Source organism: Papio anubis, chromosome 17, assembly GCF_008728515.1.
Source record: "Papio anubis isolate 15944 chromosome 17, Panubis1.0, whole genome shotgun sequence".
NCBI classification, from domain to species: Eukaryota; Metazoa; Chordata; class Mammalia; order Primates; family Cercopithecidae; genus Papio; species Papio anubis.
This window is the reverse complement of record NC_044992.1, coordinates 57820674-57834852: the sequence shown is the minus strand read 5'-3', so window position 1 is coordinate 57834852 and position 14179 is coordinate 57820674. Positions and strand designations below refer to the sequence as shown.

Genomic DNA, 14179 nt, shown 5'->3' with positions numbered 1-14179 from the left:
TAGTGTCTCCCTTTTTATCTCTGGTTTTATTTATTTGGGTCTCTTCTCTTTTTTCTTATTTAGTCTAGCTAAAGGTTTGTCAGTTTTGCTTATCTTTTTTAAAAACAACTTTTTGTTGACTTTTCTTTTTTTGGTTTCAATTTCAGTTATTTTTGTTCTAATCTATAATTTCATTTCTTCTACAAATCTGGGGTTTGGTTTGTTCTACCTTTTATATTTCCTAGAAGTGTAGTGTTAGATTGTTTATTTGATGTCTTTCTGCTTTTCTGATGTAGACATTAATTGTTATAAACTTTCCTCTTTGAACTGATTTTCTTGCATCTCATAGGTTTTAATGTGTTGTATTTTTATTTTCATTTGTCTCAATAAATTTTAACATTTCTCTTTGAATTTCTTCATTGATCCATTTCTTATCAAGGGGTCTGCTGTTTGACATCCATGAATTTATACAGTTTCCAACATTCTATCTGTTATTAATTGCTAGTTTTATTCTATTGTGATCAGAAAAGATACTTGATATGATTTTGATTTTTAAAAATTTGTTAAGACTTGTTTTGTGACCTAATATTTGGTCTGTCCTGGAGACTATTCCATGTTGAGGAAATGTTCTGTAAATGTCTGCACAGAAAATTCTGTAAATGTCTGTTAGGTCCATTTGGTCTAGAGGACAGTTTACCTCGAATATTTCTTTGCTGATTTTCTGTCTGGATCATGTGTCCATTCTGAAAGTGGAATGTTGAAGTCTACTACTATTATTGTATTGCAGTCAGTCTCTCCCTTTTGGTCTGTTAATTTTTGTTTTTTATGTATGGGTGCTATAGTGTTGGGTGCAGGTATATTTACAATTATTATATTATCTTTCTGTATTGATTTCTTTGTTATATAGCATTCTTTGTCTCTCTTTTTACAGTTCTTTATTTAAAGTCAATGTAATCTAAGTGTAACTATTCCTGCTCTTTTATGGTTTCCATTTGCATGAGATATCCTTTTCTATCTCTTTACTTTCAGTCTGTGTGTGTTTTTATAGGTGAAGTGAGTTTCTTGAAGACAGCATATCGTTGAATCTTGTTTTCTTTTAAATCCATTTAACCATTCTTTGTCTTTTAATTGGAGAATTTAACCCATTTGCATTCAAAGTTTTTGGTAGGAAAGAGTTTACTGCTGCCATTTTCTTACTTGTGTTCTGATTGTTTTGTAAATCCTTTCTTCCTTCTTTACTGTCTTCCTTTGTGGTTAAGTGATTTTCTTTGGTAGTATGTTTTGATTCTATGCTATTTGTAGTGTATCTATTGATTCTGTGCTATTTTTAGTGTATTTATTTTGCTTTGTGGCCACCATGAGGCTTACAAAAAATATCTTTTAGTTATAAGAGGTTATTTTAAACTGATAGTGACTTAACTTTGAACACAACCAAAAGAAAAATAACAAAAAAAACCCACTACACTTTAACACCATCCTCTTCACCACATTTTGACTCTTTGATGCTTCAATTTACATCTTCTTATATTGCCTGTCTCTTAACCAATTATTGTAGTTATTATTTTAAAATAGTTTTGTGTTTTAGTCTGCACGCTCAAGACATAAGTGGTTTAATTGCTTCTGTTCCAGTATTAGACTATTCTGAATGTGTCTGTTTTCTTGTTTTTCCAAGTCAGTTTAATGTCTTTAGATGTTTTCTTGTTACATGTTAGTATTCATTTCTTTCTTGCAGATTGAAAAACTCCCTTTAGCATTTTGTGTAAGACAGGTCTGGTGTTGATGAATAACCCCAGCTTTGATTTGTCTGGGAAAATCTTTATCTCTCCTTCATTTCTGAAGAATAGCTAAGTTGGGTATGTATTCTTAGTTGCCAGTCTCTCCTTTTCCCCACCCAACCCCCAAATTTGGAATATAGTATCCTACTCTCTTCTGGCCTTCAGGGTTTTTGTCAAGAAATCCATTGAAATCCATACTGGGGTTCCAGTGAATAGGATATGTGTCTTTTCTCTTGCTTCTTTGAGTATTCTTTTTTTGTCTTTCATTTTTACTAATTTGATTATTGTGTGCCTTGGGGATTTCCCCTTTCGGTTAAATTTGATTGATTACTTCTTCCTGTGCCTGGATGGTATAATTTTTCTTGGGATTCGGGAAATTTTCAGTCATTATTTTTTTAAAATATGCTTTGTGGACATTTTTCTGTCTTGGGAATTTCTGTTATGTGGAGATTCATTTACTTGATGATGTCTCGTAAGTCTTTTTTTAAATTTTATTTTAGATTTGGGGGTACATGTGAAGGTTTGTTGCATCGGTAACATCATTTAGCCACTACTTACAAGTGAGAACATGTGGTCTTTGGTTTTCTGTTCCTGTTAGTTTTCTAAGGATAGTATACTCCAGCTCCATCCATGTTCCCATAAAAGACATGATCTCATATTTTTATGGCTGCATAGTATTCCATGGTATATATGTACCTCATTGTCTTTATCCAGTTTGTCATTGATGAACATTTAGGTGATCCATGTCTTTGCTATTGTGAATAGTGCTGCAGTGAACATTCATGTACATGTGTCTTTATGGTAGAATGATTTATATTCCTCTGGGTATACACCTGGTAATGGGTTTTCTGGGTTGAATGGTAGTTCTATTTTCAGCTCTTTGAGGAATGACCATACTGCTTTCCACAATGGTTGAACTAACTTACACTCCCACTGATAGTGTATAAGTGTTCCATTTTCTCCACACCCTTGCCAGCATCTGTCATTTTTTGACTTTTTACTAATAGCCATTCTGATTGGTGTGAGGTGGTATCTCGTTGTTGTTTTAATTTACACTTTTCTAATGATCAGTGATATTGAGCTTTTTTTCCTATGCTTGTTGGCCACATGTATGTCTTCTTTTGAGAAGTGTCTGTCTATGTCCTTTCCCACTTTTTAATGGGATTGTTTGTTTTTCTCTTGTAAATTTGTTTATGTTCCTTATAGATGCTGGATATTAGACCTTTGTCAGATGCATAGTTTGCAAATATTTTTTCCCATTCTGTAGGTTGTGTGTTTACTCTGTTGATAGTTTCTTTTGCTGTGCAGAAGCTCTTACGTTTCATTAGAGCCCACTTGTCAACTTTTGTTTTTGTTGTGATTGCTTTTGGTGTCTTTGTCATGAAATCTTTGCCTGTTCCTATGTCCAGGATGGTATTGCTTAGATTGTCTTCCAGCATTTTTATAGTTTTAGGTTTTACATTTAAGTCTTTAATTATTCTTGAGTTGATTTTTGTTTATAGTGTAAGGAAGGGATTCAGCTTCAGTCTTATGCATACAGCTAGCCAGTTATCCCAACACCATTCATTGAATAGGGAGTCTTTTCCCTGTTGCTTATTTTTGTCATCTTTGTCAAAGATCAAGTGGTTGTAAATGTGTAGCCTTATTTCTGGGCTTTCTATACTGTTTCATTGGTCTATGTGTCTGTTTTTGTACCAGTACCAGGCTGTTTTGGTTAATATAGCTCTGTAGTATACTTTGAAGTTGAGTAAGGTGATTCTTCCAGCTTTGTTCTCTTTACTTAGGATTGCTTGGGCTATTCAGGCTCTATTTGGCTTCATATGAATTTTGAAATAGTTTTTTCTAGTTGTGTGAAAAATGTCATTGGCAGTTTGGTAGGTATAGCGTTGAATCTGTAAATTGCTTTGGCCATTTTAATGATTGATTCTTCCAGTCCATGAGCATGGGATGTTTTTCCATTTGTTTGTGTCTTCTCTGATTTCTTTGAGCAGTGTTTTGTAATTCTCATTGTGGAGACTTTTCACCTCCATGGTTAGCTGTATTCCTAGGTATATTATGTGTTTTATTCTTTTTGTGGCAATTGTGAATGGATTGCTTTCTGGTTTGCTCTTGGCTTGACTGTTGTTGGTGTATAGGAATACTAGTGATTTTTGTACATTGATTTTGCATCCTAAAACTTTGCTGAAGTTTTTTATCAGCTGAAGGAGCTTTGGGGCTGAAACTATAGGGTTTTCTAGATATAGAATCACGTCTGCAAACAGAAAGTTTGACTTTCTGTTTTCTTATTTGGATGTCCTTTATTTCTGTCTCTTGCCTGATTGCTCTGGCTAGGACTTCCAATACTATGGTGAATAGGAGTGGTGAAAGGGAATTCTTGTCTTTTTTTGGTTTTCAGGGGAAATGCTTCCAGCTTTTACCCATTCAGCATAATGGTAGTAGGTTTGTTAGAAATGGCTCTTATTATTTTGAGGTATATTCCTTTAATGCCTGGTTTATTTAGAGTTTTTAACATGAAGAGGTATTGAATTTTACTGAAAGCCTTTTTTTTTGCATCTACTGAGATAATCATGTGGTTTTTGTCTTTAGTTCTGTTTATGTGATGAATCACATTCATTGATTTGTATATGTTGAACTAACCTTGCATTCTGGGGATGAAGTCCACTTGATCATGGTGGATTAGCTTTTTGATGTGCTGCTGGATTCAGTTTGCCAGTATTTTGTTGAGTATTTTTGCAACAATGTTCATCAAGAGTATTGGCCTGAAGTTTTCTTTTCTTTTTTTTTTTGTCTGTTGCAGGTTTTGGTATCAGGATGGTGCTGGCCTCATAGAATGAGTTGGGGAGGAGTCCCTCCTCCTCAATTTTTTTGGAATAGTTTCAGTAGGAATGGTAGCAGCTCTTCTTTGTTTATCTGGTAGGATTTGGCTGTCAATCCATCAGGTCCTGGAGTTTTTTTGTTTGTTAGGCTATTTATTACTGATTCGATTTTGGAGTTTGTTATTGGTCTGTTCATGAAATAAATTTCTTCCTGGTTCAGTCTTGGCAGGATGTATGTGTCCAGGAATTGATTCATCTCTTCTAGGTGTTCTAGTTTGTATGCATAGGGGTGTTCATAGGAGTTTCTGATGGTTATTTTTATTTCTGTGGGCTCAGTGGTAACATTCCCTTAGTCATTTCTAATTGTGTTTATTTGGATCTTCTCTCTTTCTTCTTTATTAGTCTAGCTAGTGGCCTATCTATCTTATTAGTTAGTTTGTTTGTTTTTCAAAAAACAGACTCCTGGATTCACTGATCTTTTGAATGGCTTTTTGTGTCTCAGTTTCCTTCATTTCAGCTCTCATTTTGGTTATTTCTTCTCTTCTGCTACCTTTGAGGTTGATTTGTTCTTGCCTCTCTAAGTCTTTCAGTTGTAATGTTAGGTTGTTGATTTGAGATCTTTCCAACTTTTTGATGTGGACATTTAGTGCTCTGTCTAATTTCCCCCTTAACAGTGCCTTAGCTATGTCCCAGAGATTCTGGTATGTTGTATCTTTGCTTTCATTAGCTTCAAAAAACTTCTTGATTTCTGCCTTAATTTCATTACTTACCCAAAAGTCATTCAGGAGCATGTTGTTTAATTTTCATGTAATTACATGATTTTGAGTGATAGTCTCAGTCTTGCCTTCTATTTTTATTACACTGTGGTACAACACTGTACTTGGTATGATTTCCTTTCTTTTGCCTTTGCCGAGGATTGTTTTTTGTCCAATTATGTCATCAATTTTAGAGTATGTTCTATGTGGCAAGGAGATGAATGTATATTCTATTGTTTTCCCTATAAGTCTTGTAAGCTTTCTTCACTCATTTTCTTTATCCTTTTGCCTTCTATGAATCATTTCATATGTTCTGTCTTTAGGCTCGCTAATTCTTTCCTATGTTTTGTCAAGTCTGCTGTTGAAACTTTCAATAGAGTTTTTCAGTTCTATTATTGTATTATCTTTTCTTATATTTCTATTTGGTTTTTTATTTATTTCAATTTCCTTGTCAAATTTCTCACTTTGTTCCTGGATTGTTTTCCAAATTTCCTTTAGTTTTCTATCCATATTTGCTTGTGATTTTCTGAAATTCTTTAAAAATATTATTCTAAATTATCTGATATTTCATAGTTCGTCAACTCTTCTGAGTCTATTGTTAGTTTCTTTTGGTGGTGTCATTTCTCCTGAGTTTTCACAATCCTTGCAACTTTATGTTGATGGGTGCACATTTGAGGAGACATCCACCTCCTCCAGTTTATGCACGTGTTCTTTGTTGGTATCAGACCTTTACTACTTAGCATCAGAAGTTAAATGCTGGCCTGTTGTTACTTCCCATTCTGGGGAAGACTTATAGTGAGCGTTGGAACTAACACTGCACTGGAACTAACTCATTGCCCTGCCATTTTTTTCTGGTGTGGGGAAGATTTATGGTGAACTCAAGAACTTAAATGCTTCTCTGAAACAAAATCACTGCCTGCCATTGTTTTCTGGTCTGGGGAAGACTTATCGTGAGCATTGGAAGTTAAACATTGCCTTTGAACTACCTTGCTGACCTGCCATTGTTTTCCAGTGTAAGGAAGACTTAAGCAGGCACCAGAACTTAATCCCAACCTTTTAGTTGTTTCTGGGTCAGGGTAAGGCTCCATAGAGCACTTAGGGTTTGTGGAAAAATCTAGCCAGGAATTTGAGTCTTCCCACAGATTCTGCCCCCTGCAGCAATACAGCACCAACCAGTCTCTTTAATATGGCTTCCCCACTGATTGAAGTACAGAGTAGCTGCCAAGATCCATATACTAGTTCATGTAATCAGTGCCAGCTGTTTGTCCCCAATTCACCCCAGTTGGTTTAGTATTCCTGGCATTTCCATTAGTTCCTGTGGGACAATACCAGAATGGTCTTCATGTGAAGATTCCCAGACTGTTGAGGAGATCTAATGTCTACAACCTCTTACCCTGGAAACTGAATCTAGAGAAATTTTGTGTGAGGGATATTATGATGGCTTGTTGGAGAGGGCAGCACAGTCCAACATGAATATTTCTCTTACCATTCATGGCTTCTTTCGATTCTGTGGGCCCAGGGAGTTTCTCTGCTTCTCCTCCAAGTTCTGGTGAACTCAAGATGGTATTCTTGTCTTTGGATAGTTTTTAGTTATATTTTTGTGACAGGAGTGATGCCAGACAATCTATTCTACCATCTTGCTAATGCCACTCCCAGTCTTTGCTTGTATAAATCTTTTGATCCTTTCAACTTCATGGCTAAATTTGTAATAGCCTAATTGGACAGTGCATCTGTTTTTTATAACACTAAAGTTAATAAAATGAAAAAATATATTTCACTAGGATCTTTATCAGTGAAGAAATGATTACAAATAAGAACAGAAATAATTACTTATGGTACTACTTTGATATGTTACCATTAATAGGGTATGTATCATCTTGATTTGACCAAAACATTCTCACTTTTACCTGTTGTCCCAGTATCTTGTGTGACTTAGCATTTCCTGCTATCCCTTTCACTGTTAAATATGTCCCAGCTTTCATGCTAAGTTACATGTATAAGAGTACTTTTTATGTAAAAGATGCACCTTTTCTTTTTATGTTTTTTGTACTTTAATTATAGAATATCATTGTGGTCATTATGTATATTTTAAATTCATGCTCTTTTGACAGTAGGTCATAGATAGCTAGACTGTAATTATTTTAATATTCCAAGCAGCCTTTCTGATGTTTTTTCCACATCACATCAACATTTCAAATAACATTTTATGCACTTAGAACCAAACTTATTTTGTCTTTATTGAGAGACTCAGGGATGTTGGGATAAAGGGACAGAGCCTCTTATTTCAGACTCCCGGCTCCTATGTTTAGACTTTCTTTGAGGGGAGGACAATAGAATGAGCTGATGGGCATAAAGCTGCATAGATATATTATGGGTCTAGTACAGTGGAAGAGTTCTGGGTTGAGAGTCAGGTCTGGTTCTAACCCTTATTCATAATGGAAAAAAAAAAAAATTATCTGTGGGCCTGGTTTGCCTGATCCAGCTTTGTGCAGATTAAGTAAATTAAAAATTGAAACTGTATGAGTAATTTAACTAAATTGAATACATTATGGGACATGGTAAAAATAAACAAATAGAAAGTACATGACCACTAAAAGTGTAGTTGGCTTAAATAAATCTCTTCATTCTCATTAGTAATAAAGAAAATGCTAATGAAGACATGCTATTTTTTAATACATTGAAAAAGTAAATTAGTTTAAATAATACCAAGCATCATTTTAAATTAATAATACCAAAATGCCTAGGGTGCAGTGAATAAACACTCTAAAATGCTATTGGTGGGAATATAAATTGTTACAACCTTCCTGAAAGCCTTTGGTTATCTATATTGTGAACCCTAAAAATATCCCTATCTTTTGACCTCGTAATCTATTCCTTAGTTAGCATAACATCAATGTCAAACTGAAAAAAAAACACTCTCTAAAAACATATTAATCTCACTTTTGAATATTATAAAAAACTAAGTATTAGGCAGGAGAATCTAGTAGCACATTTAAAATACCATACATCATAATCATATGGATTTTATTCCAGGAATGCAAAGATGGTTTGATATTAAGAGCACTATTATTAATAGTATAAATCACTATACTGATAAATCAAAAAAGAAAAATTATTTGTGATCCTTTATATACTAGTTAGAGTAAGCCTAAGTTACTGTAAGAGGGAACCCCAAAATGCAGTGGAGAAATTAAATAAGAAAGTTTATTTCTGTTACACATAACAATCCAGATTTATTAGGATTGCCCAGGGCTAGGATCAAATGGTTCTTTCATGAGGTCATTTAGGAACCTAGACTGACTAGTAAGATTCCTCTATCATCCTCAACATGCTGTCTCCATCTCTGCTTTAAAGGCTGCTGTTCCGATGGACACCATTTCTTAACCAGCAGAAAGAGAGGAAAAAGGTTAGGAAGACAAATATTTCCTTGTAGGGAATGGCCATGGAAGTTGCACATATCATTCTGACATTTTACTGGAGAAAACAGTCCCAGGGCCACACCTGGGGCAGCAGGGACCTGTTTGCATGCACTGTGCTAAAAGTTGCAGGCAGACTATTTTGAAAAGAAATGAAGAGCAGATACTGGGGAACAGTTAACAGACGAATGTCACACACTCATTTCTTTCAGCATTTTCTGCCTAATTTTTGTACAATGGCCCTAGGCACTTAGGATATAGCAGTGAGCGAAATGGCATATATTCCTTTCCCCTCCAAGTTCATTCTAGTAGGAGAGATACATTGTTAGCCATGAACATGCCACATAAATAACTTACATAGAATTTTTTGAAGTATCAAAGTGCTATTGAAAAGGAAATGATAGGGAGGGGGGAGGGATTGCATTGGGAGTTATACCTGATGTAAATGACGAGTTGATGGGTGCAGCAGACCAACATGGCACAAGTATACATATGTAACAAACCTGCGCGTTATGCACATGTACCCTACAACTTAAAGTATAATAATAATAAATAAATTTAAAAAAAAAAAAACAGTGACAGATTGGAATCTACTACGTAAAATTCCATATTTTCAGTTCCCTGAATTAACAGTTTAAGATCATCATTTGACCAGTTTGAAGTATGATCTAAGGAATGGTAATGATCAGTGAAATAATTATTATCCGTAACTGACAATATCACTGTAAAAACTGAGATGAAGCAAGGAATGTAACAATTTGGGCAGGTTAATTTTATGTCCAATAAATCTAACAATTAAAAACATGATTTGCAAAAAAAAAGAAAAAAGAAAAGGAAATGATAGAGAAGATTCAGGGAGACTCTGGAGTACCAGGACTGGGACCATTTATATAATGTGACCAAAGCTGGCTTCATCAAGGAGGTAACATTCAAACAAAGATGAAGGAGTCGAGTGAGGCATGTTGATATTTGGAGGAATTAATTGCTGATAGAGGGAAGAGCTAGTGCAGACACCCTAATGCAAGAGCATGGCTGGCATGGCTAGGGGACTTAAGGAAGCCAGTGTGACAAGAACATAGTGAACAAGGGGGAGTGAGTTGGAAATGACATTAGAGGCATCCCAAGGCCTGGTCATGTAGGGCCTTTGAGGCTGTTCCAATGACTTTGACTTTTAACTCTGAGTAATGAGAGAGTAAGAGGGTATTATGCCATGAAGGGATATGATCTGACTTAGGCTTTAAAAGATCATTCTAGCTTCATGAGAACAAAGGTGGGAAACCAATGAGAAGGCAACTTTGGTAATCTAGATGAGAGGAAATGTTGGTGGCTTAGACCAGAGGAGTAGCTGGGGAGGTGATCATATTCTGGATATATTTTAAAAATATACTTTAAGAGTAAATATGGTTTTCTGATGGATTTGATAGGAGGCATGAGAGCAAGAAAGTAAGCCATAGATAAGCTTAGTGTATTAGTCAGAGTTCTCTAGAGGGACAGAACTAATAGATATATATATATGAAGGGGAGTTTATTAAGGAGTATTGACTCACAAGGTGAAGTCCCACAATGGGCCTTTGGCAAGCTGAGGAGCAGGGAAGCCAGTCCAAGTCCCTAAACCTCAAAAGTAAGGAAGCCAACAGTGCAGCCTTCAGTCTGTGGCTGAAAGCCTGAGAGCCCCTGGCAAGCCACTGGTGTAAGTCCAAGACTCCAAAAGCTAAAGAACTTGGAGTCTGATGTTCAAGGGCAGGAAGCATCCAGCATGGCAGAAAGATGAAGGCCAGAAGACTCAGCAGGTCTGCTCTTTCCACCTTCTTCTGCCTGCCTTATTCTAGCCATGTAGGCAGCTGATTAGATGGTGCCCACCAAGATTGAGGGTTGGTCTGCCTCTCCCAGTCCACTGACTCAAATGTCAATCTCCTTTGGCAACACCCTCACAGAGACACCCAGGAACAACACTTTGCATCCTTCATTCCAGTCAAGTTGACACTCAGTATTAATCATCACACTTACAAACTGGAAAACTGGAAAGAAATATGCTAGTTCATTTCGCTGTGAGATGGGATATGTGAATTTTCAATTATATTTTTCTGTGTTTCTAAATGTTCTCTACTGTGCATGTTACAAGCTGAACGGTGATGCACAGAAGTCAGGCTTTCGTCATACTATTGCCTTGTCCGTAAGTCCGAGGGCATCTTTAGCCTGCTTCCTATTTTCTGCCCCTGGGAGACCAGAATCACAAAGAGGGATGTGCTGGCCCTTTAGCCCTGGCATGACATTAGCTGACATCAGAAACTGAGCAAAGCAGTGTGGTTGTGATGTCACTATCTCACCTCACCCCCGCCTAAGAGATTGTGGTGGGGAATCTCAGAGACTCTAACCCTCTGGGCCCAAGTCGCCTTTCTATCAGGGGAGGGAGGCTGTGCTCTCACTAGCTTCTTGTTAGAAGTTCTGCTTGCCCTACAGCTTGCACTGAGGGTTCTCATCACTGCTTCTGAGATCTTAATGGGGGTCAACGAAGATGTGGGCTTCTCTGAGTTTAGACCATCCATTTGTCAAGGAAAACCAAGCCCTGAGACTGATAGAGATGAAAGAAGAGAATGGTAATGTCCCCAAGACAGAGCAGGCAGGAAGTTTGAGGCCTCTGAGGGATACAGGAAAATCTAACCTCAAAGAGAAGAAGGTAAGAACAAGACCACCTCTGTCCTCCTGACATAAGGATCTTGCTGAAAAAATAAATCTCATTGCTGACCTGACTTAGGCACTGGTAATATAAAAACAGCCCCTCCCCTCAAGGAGATGAATTTTGATGGGGCAGGGATGATGGAACAAACTGTGATCACATTGAACAGAAATAAGGGCCATCATCTAGATATGCTGGACTGCCTGCCCTGGGAAACACAGGGAGGTGTCTGACATCTGGGGGCAACAGGCAGAATCCAGCAGAACTTTCTGGAAGGGGTAGATTGTGAGCTAATGGCATTTCCTCCCTTGCTCAAAAACTTACAAAGTGCTGTAGCCCAAGAAAAAGTGAAGTTGCCACAGCTTCCTAGTTGTCTGGTCAAGGATTTGCATAATTTCATTTCCCCTCTGTACCTTTCCTTGTTTTTCTTTCTTACATATTTATTTTAATTAATTAATTTTAAGTTATGATAACTGTGTTTTTACTGTACAGTTCAGTGGTGTTAAGTACATTTAAATTGTTGTGCAGTGCAACCATCACCACTGTCTGTCTCCAGAATTTTTTTTTGTAAAACTAAACCTGTGCCCACTGAGCAATAACTCCCATTTTCTCTCCCCCTATCCCGTGGCAACCATCATTTACTTCCTGTCTCTATGTACTTGATGCTCTAGGGCAGGGATCCCCAGCCCCTGGGCTGCAGACCGGTACCAGTCTGTGGCCTGTTAGGAACCAGGCTGCACAGCAGGAAGTGAGCAGCAGGTGAGCTACTTCCTGATGATCTGAGGTGGAACCGTTTCATCCCAAAACCATCGTTCTACCCCCATCCCGTGGAAATGTTGTTTTCCGTGAAACCTGTGCCAAAAAGGCTGGGGACCATTGCTCTAGGGTGCCTGATATGAATGGAATCATATAGTAGTAGTTCTTTTATGACTGACTTATTTCACTTAGCATAATGTCTTCAAGTTCATCCACGTTGTAGCATGTGTCAGAATTTCCTCTTAAAAATGAGTAATATTCCATTGTATGTGTATATCCCATTTGTTCATCTATCCATCGGCCGACGGACAGACACTTGGGTTGCTTCCACCTTTTGACTATTATGAATGTTTTCGTGAACATGGGTATGTAAGTATCTGTTCTAGTTTCTGCTTTCGGTTCTTTGGGGTATATACTCTGAAGTAGGAATTGGTCGATATGATAATTCCATTTGTAATTTTTCAAGGAACTGCCATACATTTTCCATAGCACCTACATCCTTTTACATTCCTAGTGGCAGTGCCATCATTGCCAACACTGTTTATAATAACCATTGTAATGGGTGTGAATTGATATCTTCTACCTTTCTTAACTGTCTCTCCCACCACAGATAACATTCTGTGCTGTAACCACTCCCAGACAACTCCATTTTCCATAAATAGGCTGTGAACGATCTCCCTTTGTGGCTTCACACACATTTTCCCCTCTGCCTGGAAGACTTGGTAACTCATCTTTCTTCCTCAAAGATGTCCCTGCCTTCCTCCTTTCCACACCAACTCAGAAGCAGTCAAGCTCTTTCTTGTATTCCTCTACCTTTTCATTTATTCCTCTTTTTAAGACAAATAAAACTTACATAGGTTATGTACAGTTCTGCAAGTTTTGACAAACCACCACCACATCAAGATAAAGAACAGTTCCATCCCCTCAAACATTTCTCTGGACCTTTGTCATCAGCCCCACTTCTTTTCTCATGCCCCAGCTCCTAGTAATCACTCATCTATTTTCTGTGACCATAGGTTCTCCTTTTCTGGAATGTCATGTGAATATTCAGTAGCTGGCCTTTTGAGTCTGGCTTCTTTCCCTTTGCATAATACATTAGAAGTTCACCCATGTTGTTGTGTGTCACTGTAATCTGTTCCTTTTTGTTGCTTAGTAATATTCCAGTGTATGGGAGTACCAAAGCTTTTATCCATTCTCCAGCTGGGAAATATCTAGGTTGGTAAACATTCACATAAAGATTTTGTATGAATATACACTTTAATTTGAGTAAATAGAAATGAGATTGCTGAGCTGTATGTTAAGTATATTTTTAAATTTTATTATAAACTGCCAAACTGTTTCCCAAAGTAGCTGCCTAAGTTTGCACTCCCACCAGCAGTGTGTGAGAGTTCCAGTTAGGTTGAACCCTTCATATTGTGGAGTTCATAATGTTATTTTAGTCATCCAAATACACATATCTCACCATTCATGCATTTCCCTAATGACTAATAATGTTGAGCACCTTTTCCTGTGTATATTTTGTCATCTGAGTATCTTTTTTGGTGAAGTATCTATTAAAATCTTTTTCTGATTTTTTATTGTTATTTTCTAATTATTAAATTTTGAGAGTTATTTATGTATTCTGGATTCAAGTTGTTTATAATATATGTGATTTGCCAACACTTTCTCCCAAATCAAAGAGCAGAGATTCTTAATTTTTATGAAGTCTGACTCACCAGTTTATTCTTTTATAGATCATGTTTTTGGTGTTGTGTGTAAAAAATCTTTGCCTGACTTAAGGTCACAAAGCTTTTCTCCTGTTTTCTTCTAGAACTTTTATAGTTTTAGGTTTTATTTTTAGATCTGTGGTCCATTTTGAGTAGATTTTTGTGGAGGGTGCAATGTATGGATTAAGATTCAATTGTTTCCGTATTGTTTGTTGAAAAGACTATCCTTTCTCCATTGAATTGCCTTTGCAGCTTTGTTGAAAATCATTTGACCACATATGTGTGGCCTACTTGTGGAC

General features: G+C 36.9%; 1 protein-coding gene across 18 annotated transcripts in view; it reads left to right on the top strand.

Annotated features, from left to right (window-relative positions):
• CEP112 (centrosomal protein 112) overlaps positions 1-14179 on the top strand; it is a 551317-nt gene that overhangs the window by 350574 nt on the left and 186564 nt on the right. Inside the window, exon 1 of one of the 18 annotated variants that reach the window (XM_031657717.1) lies at positions 10750-11418. The exons of 16 other annotated variants lie outside the window; for them this stretch is intronic. In XM_031657717.1, coding sequence (XP_031513577.1) covers positions 11257-11418 — 162 coding nt within the window. In that variant the 5' untranslated portion in view covers positions 10750-11256. Of the gene's footprint in view, positions 1-10749; positions 11419-14179 lie in introns of those variants that run through there. One more of the 18 variants, XM_031657718.1, reaches the window with a different exon arrangement.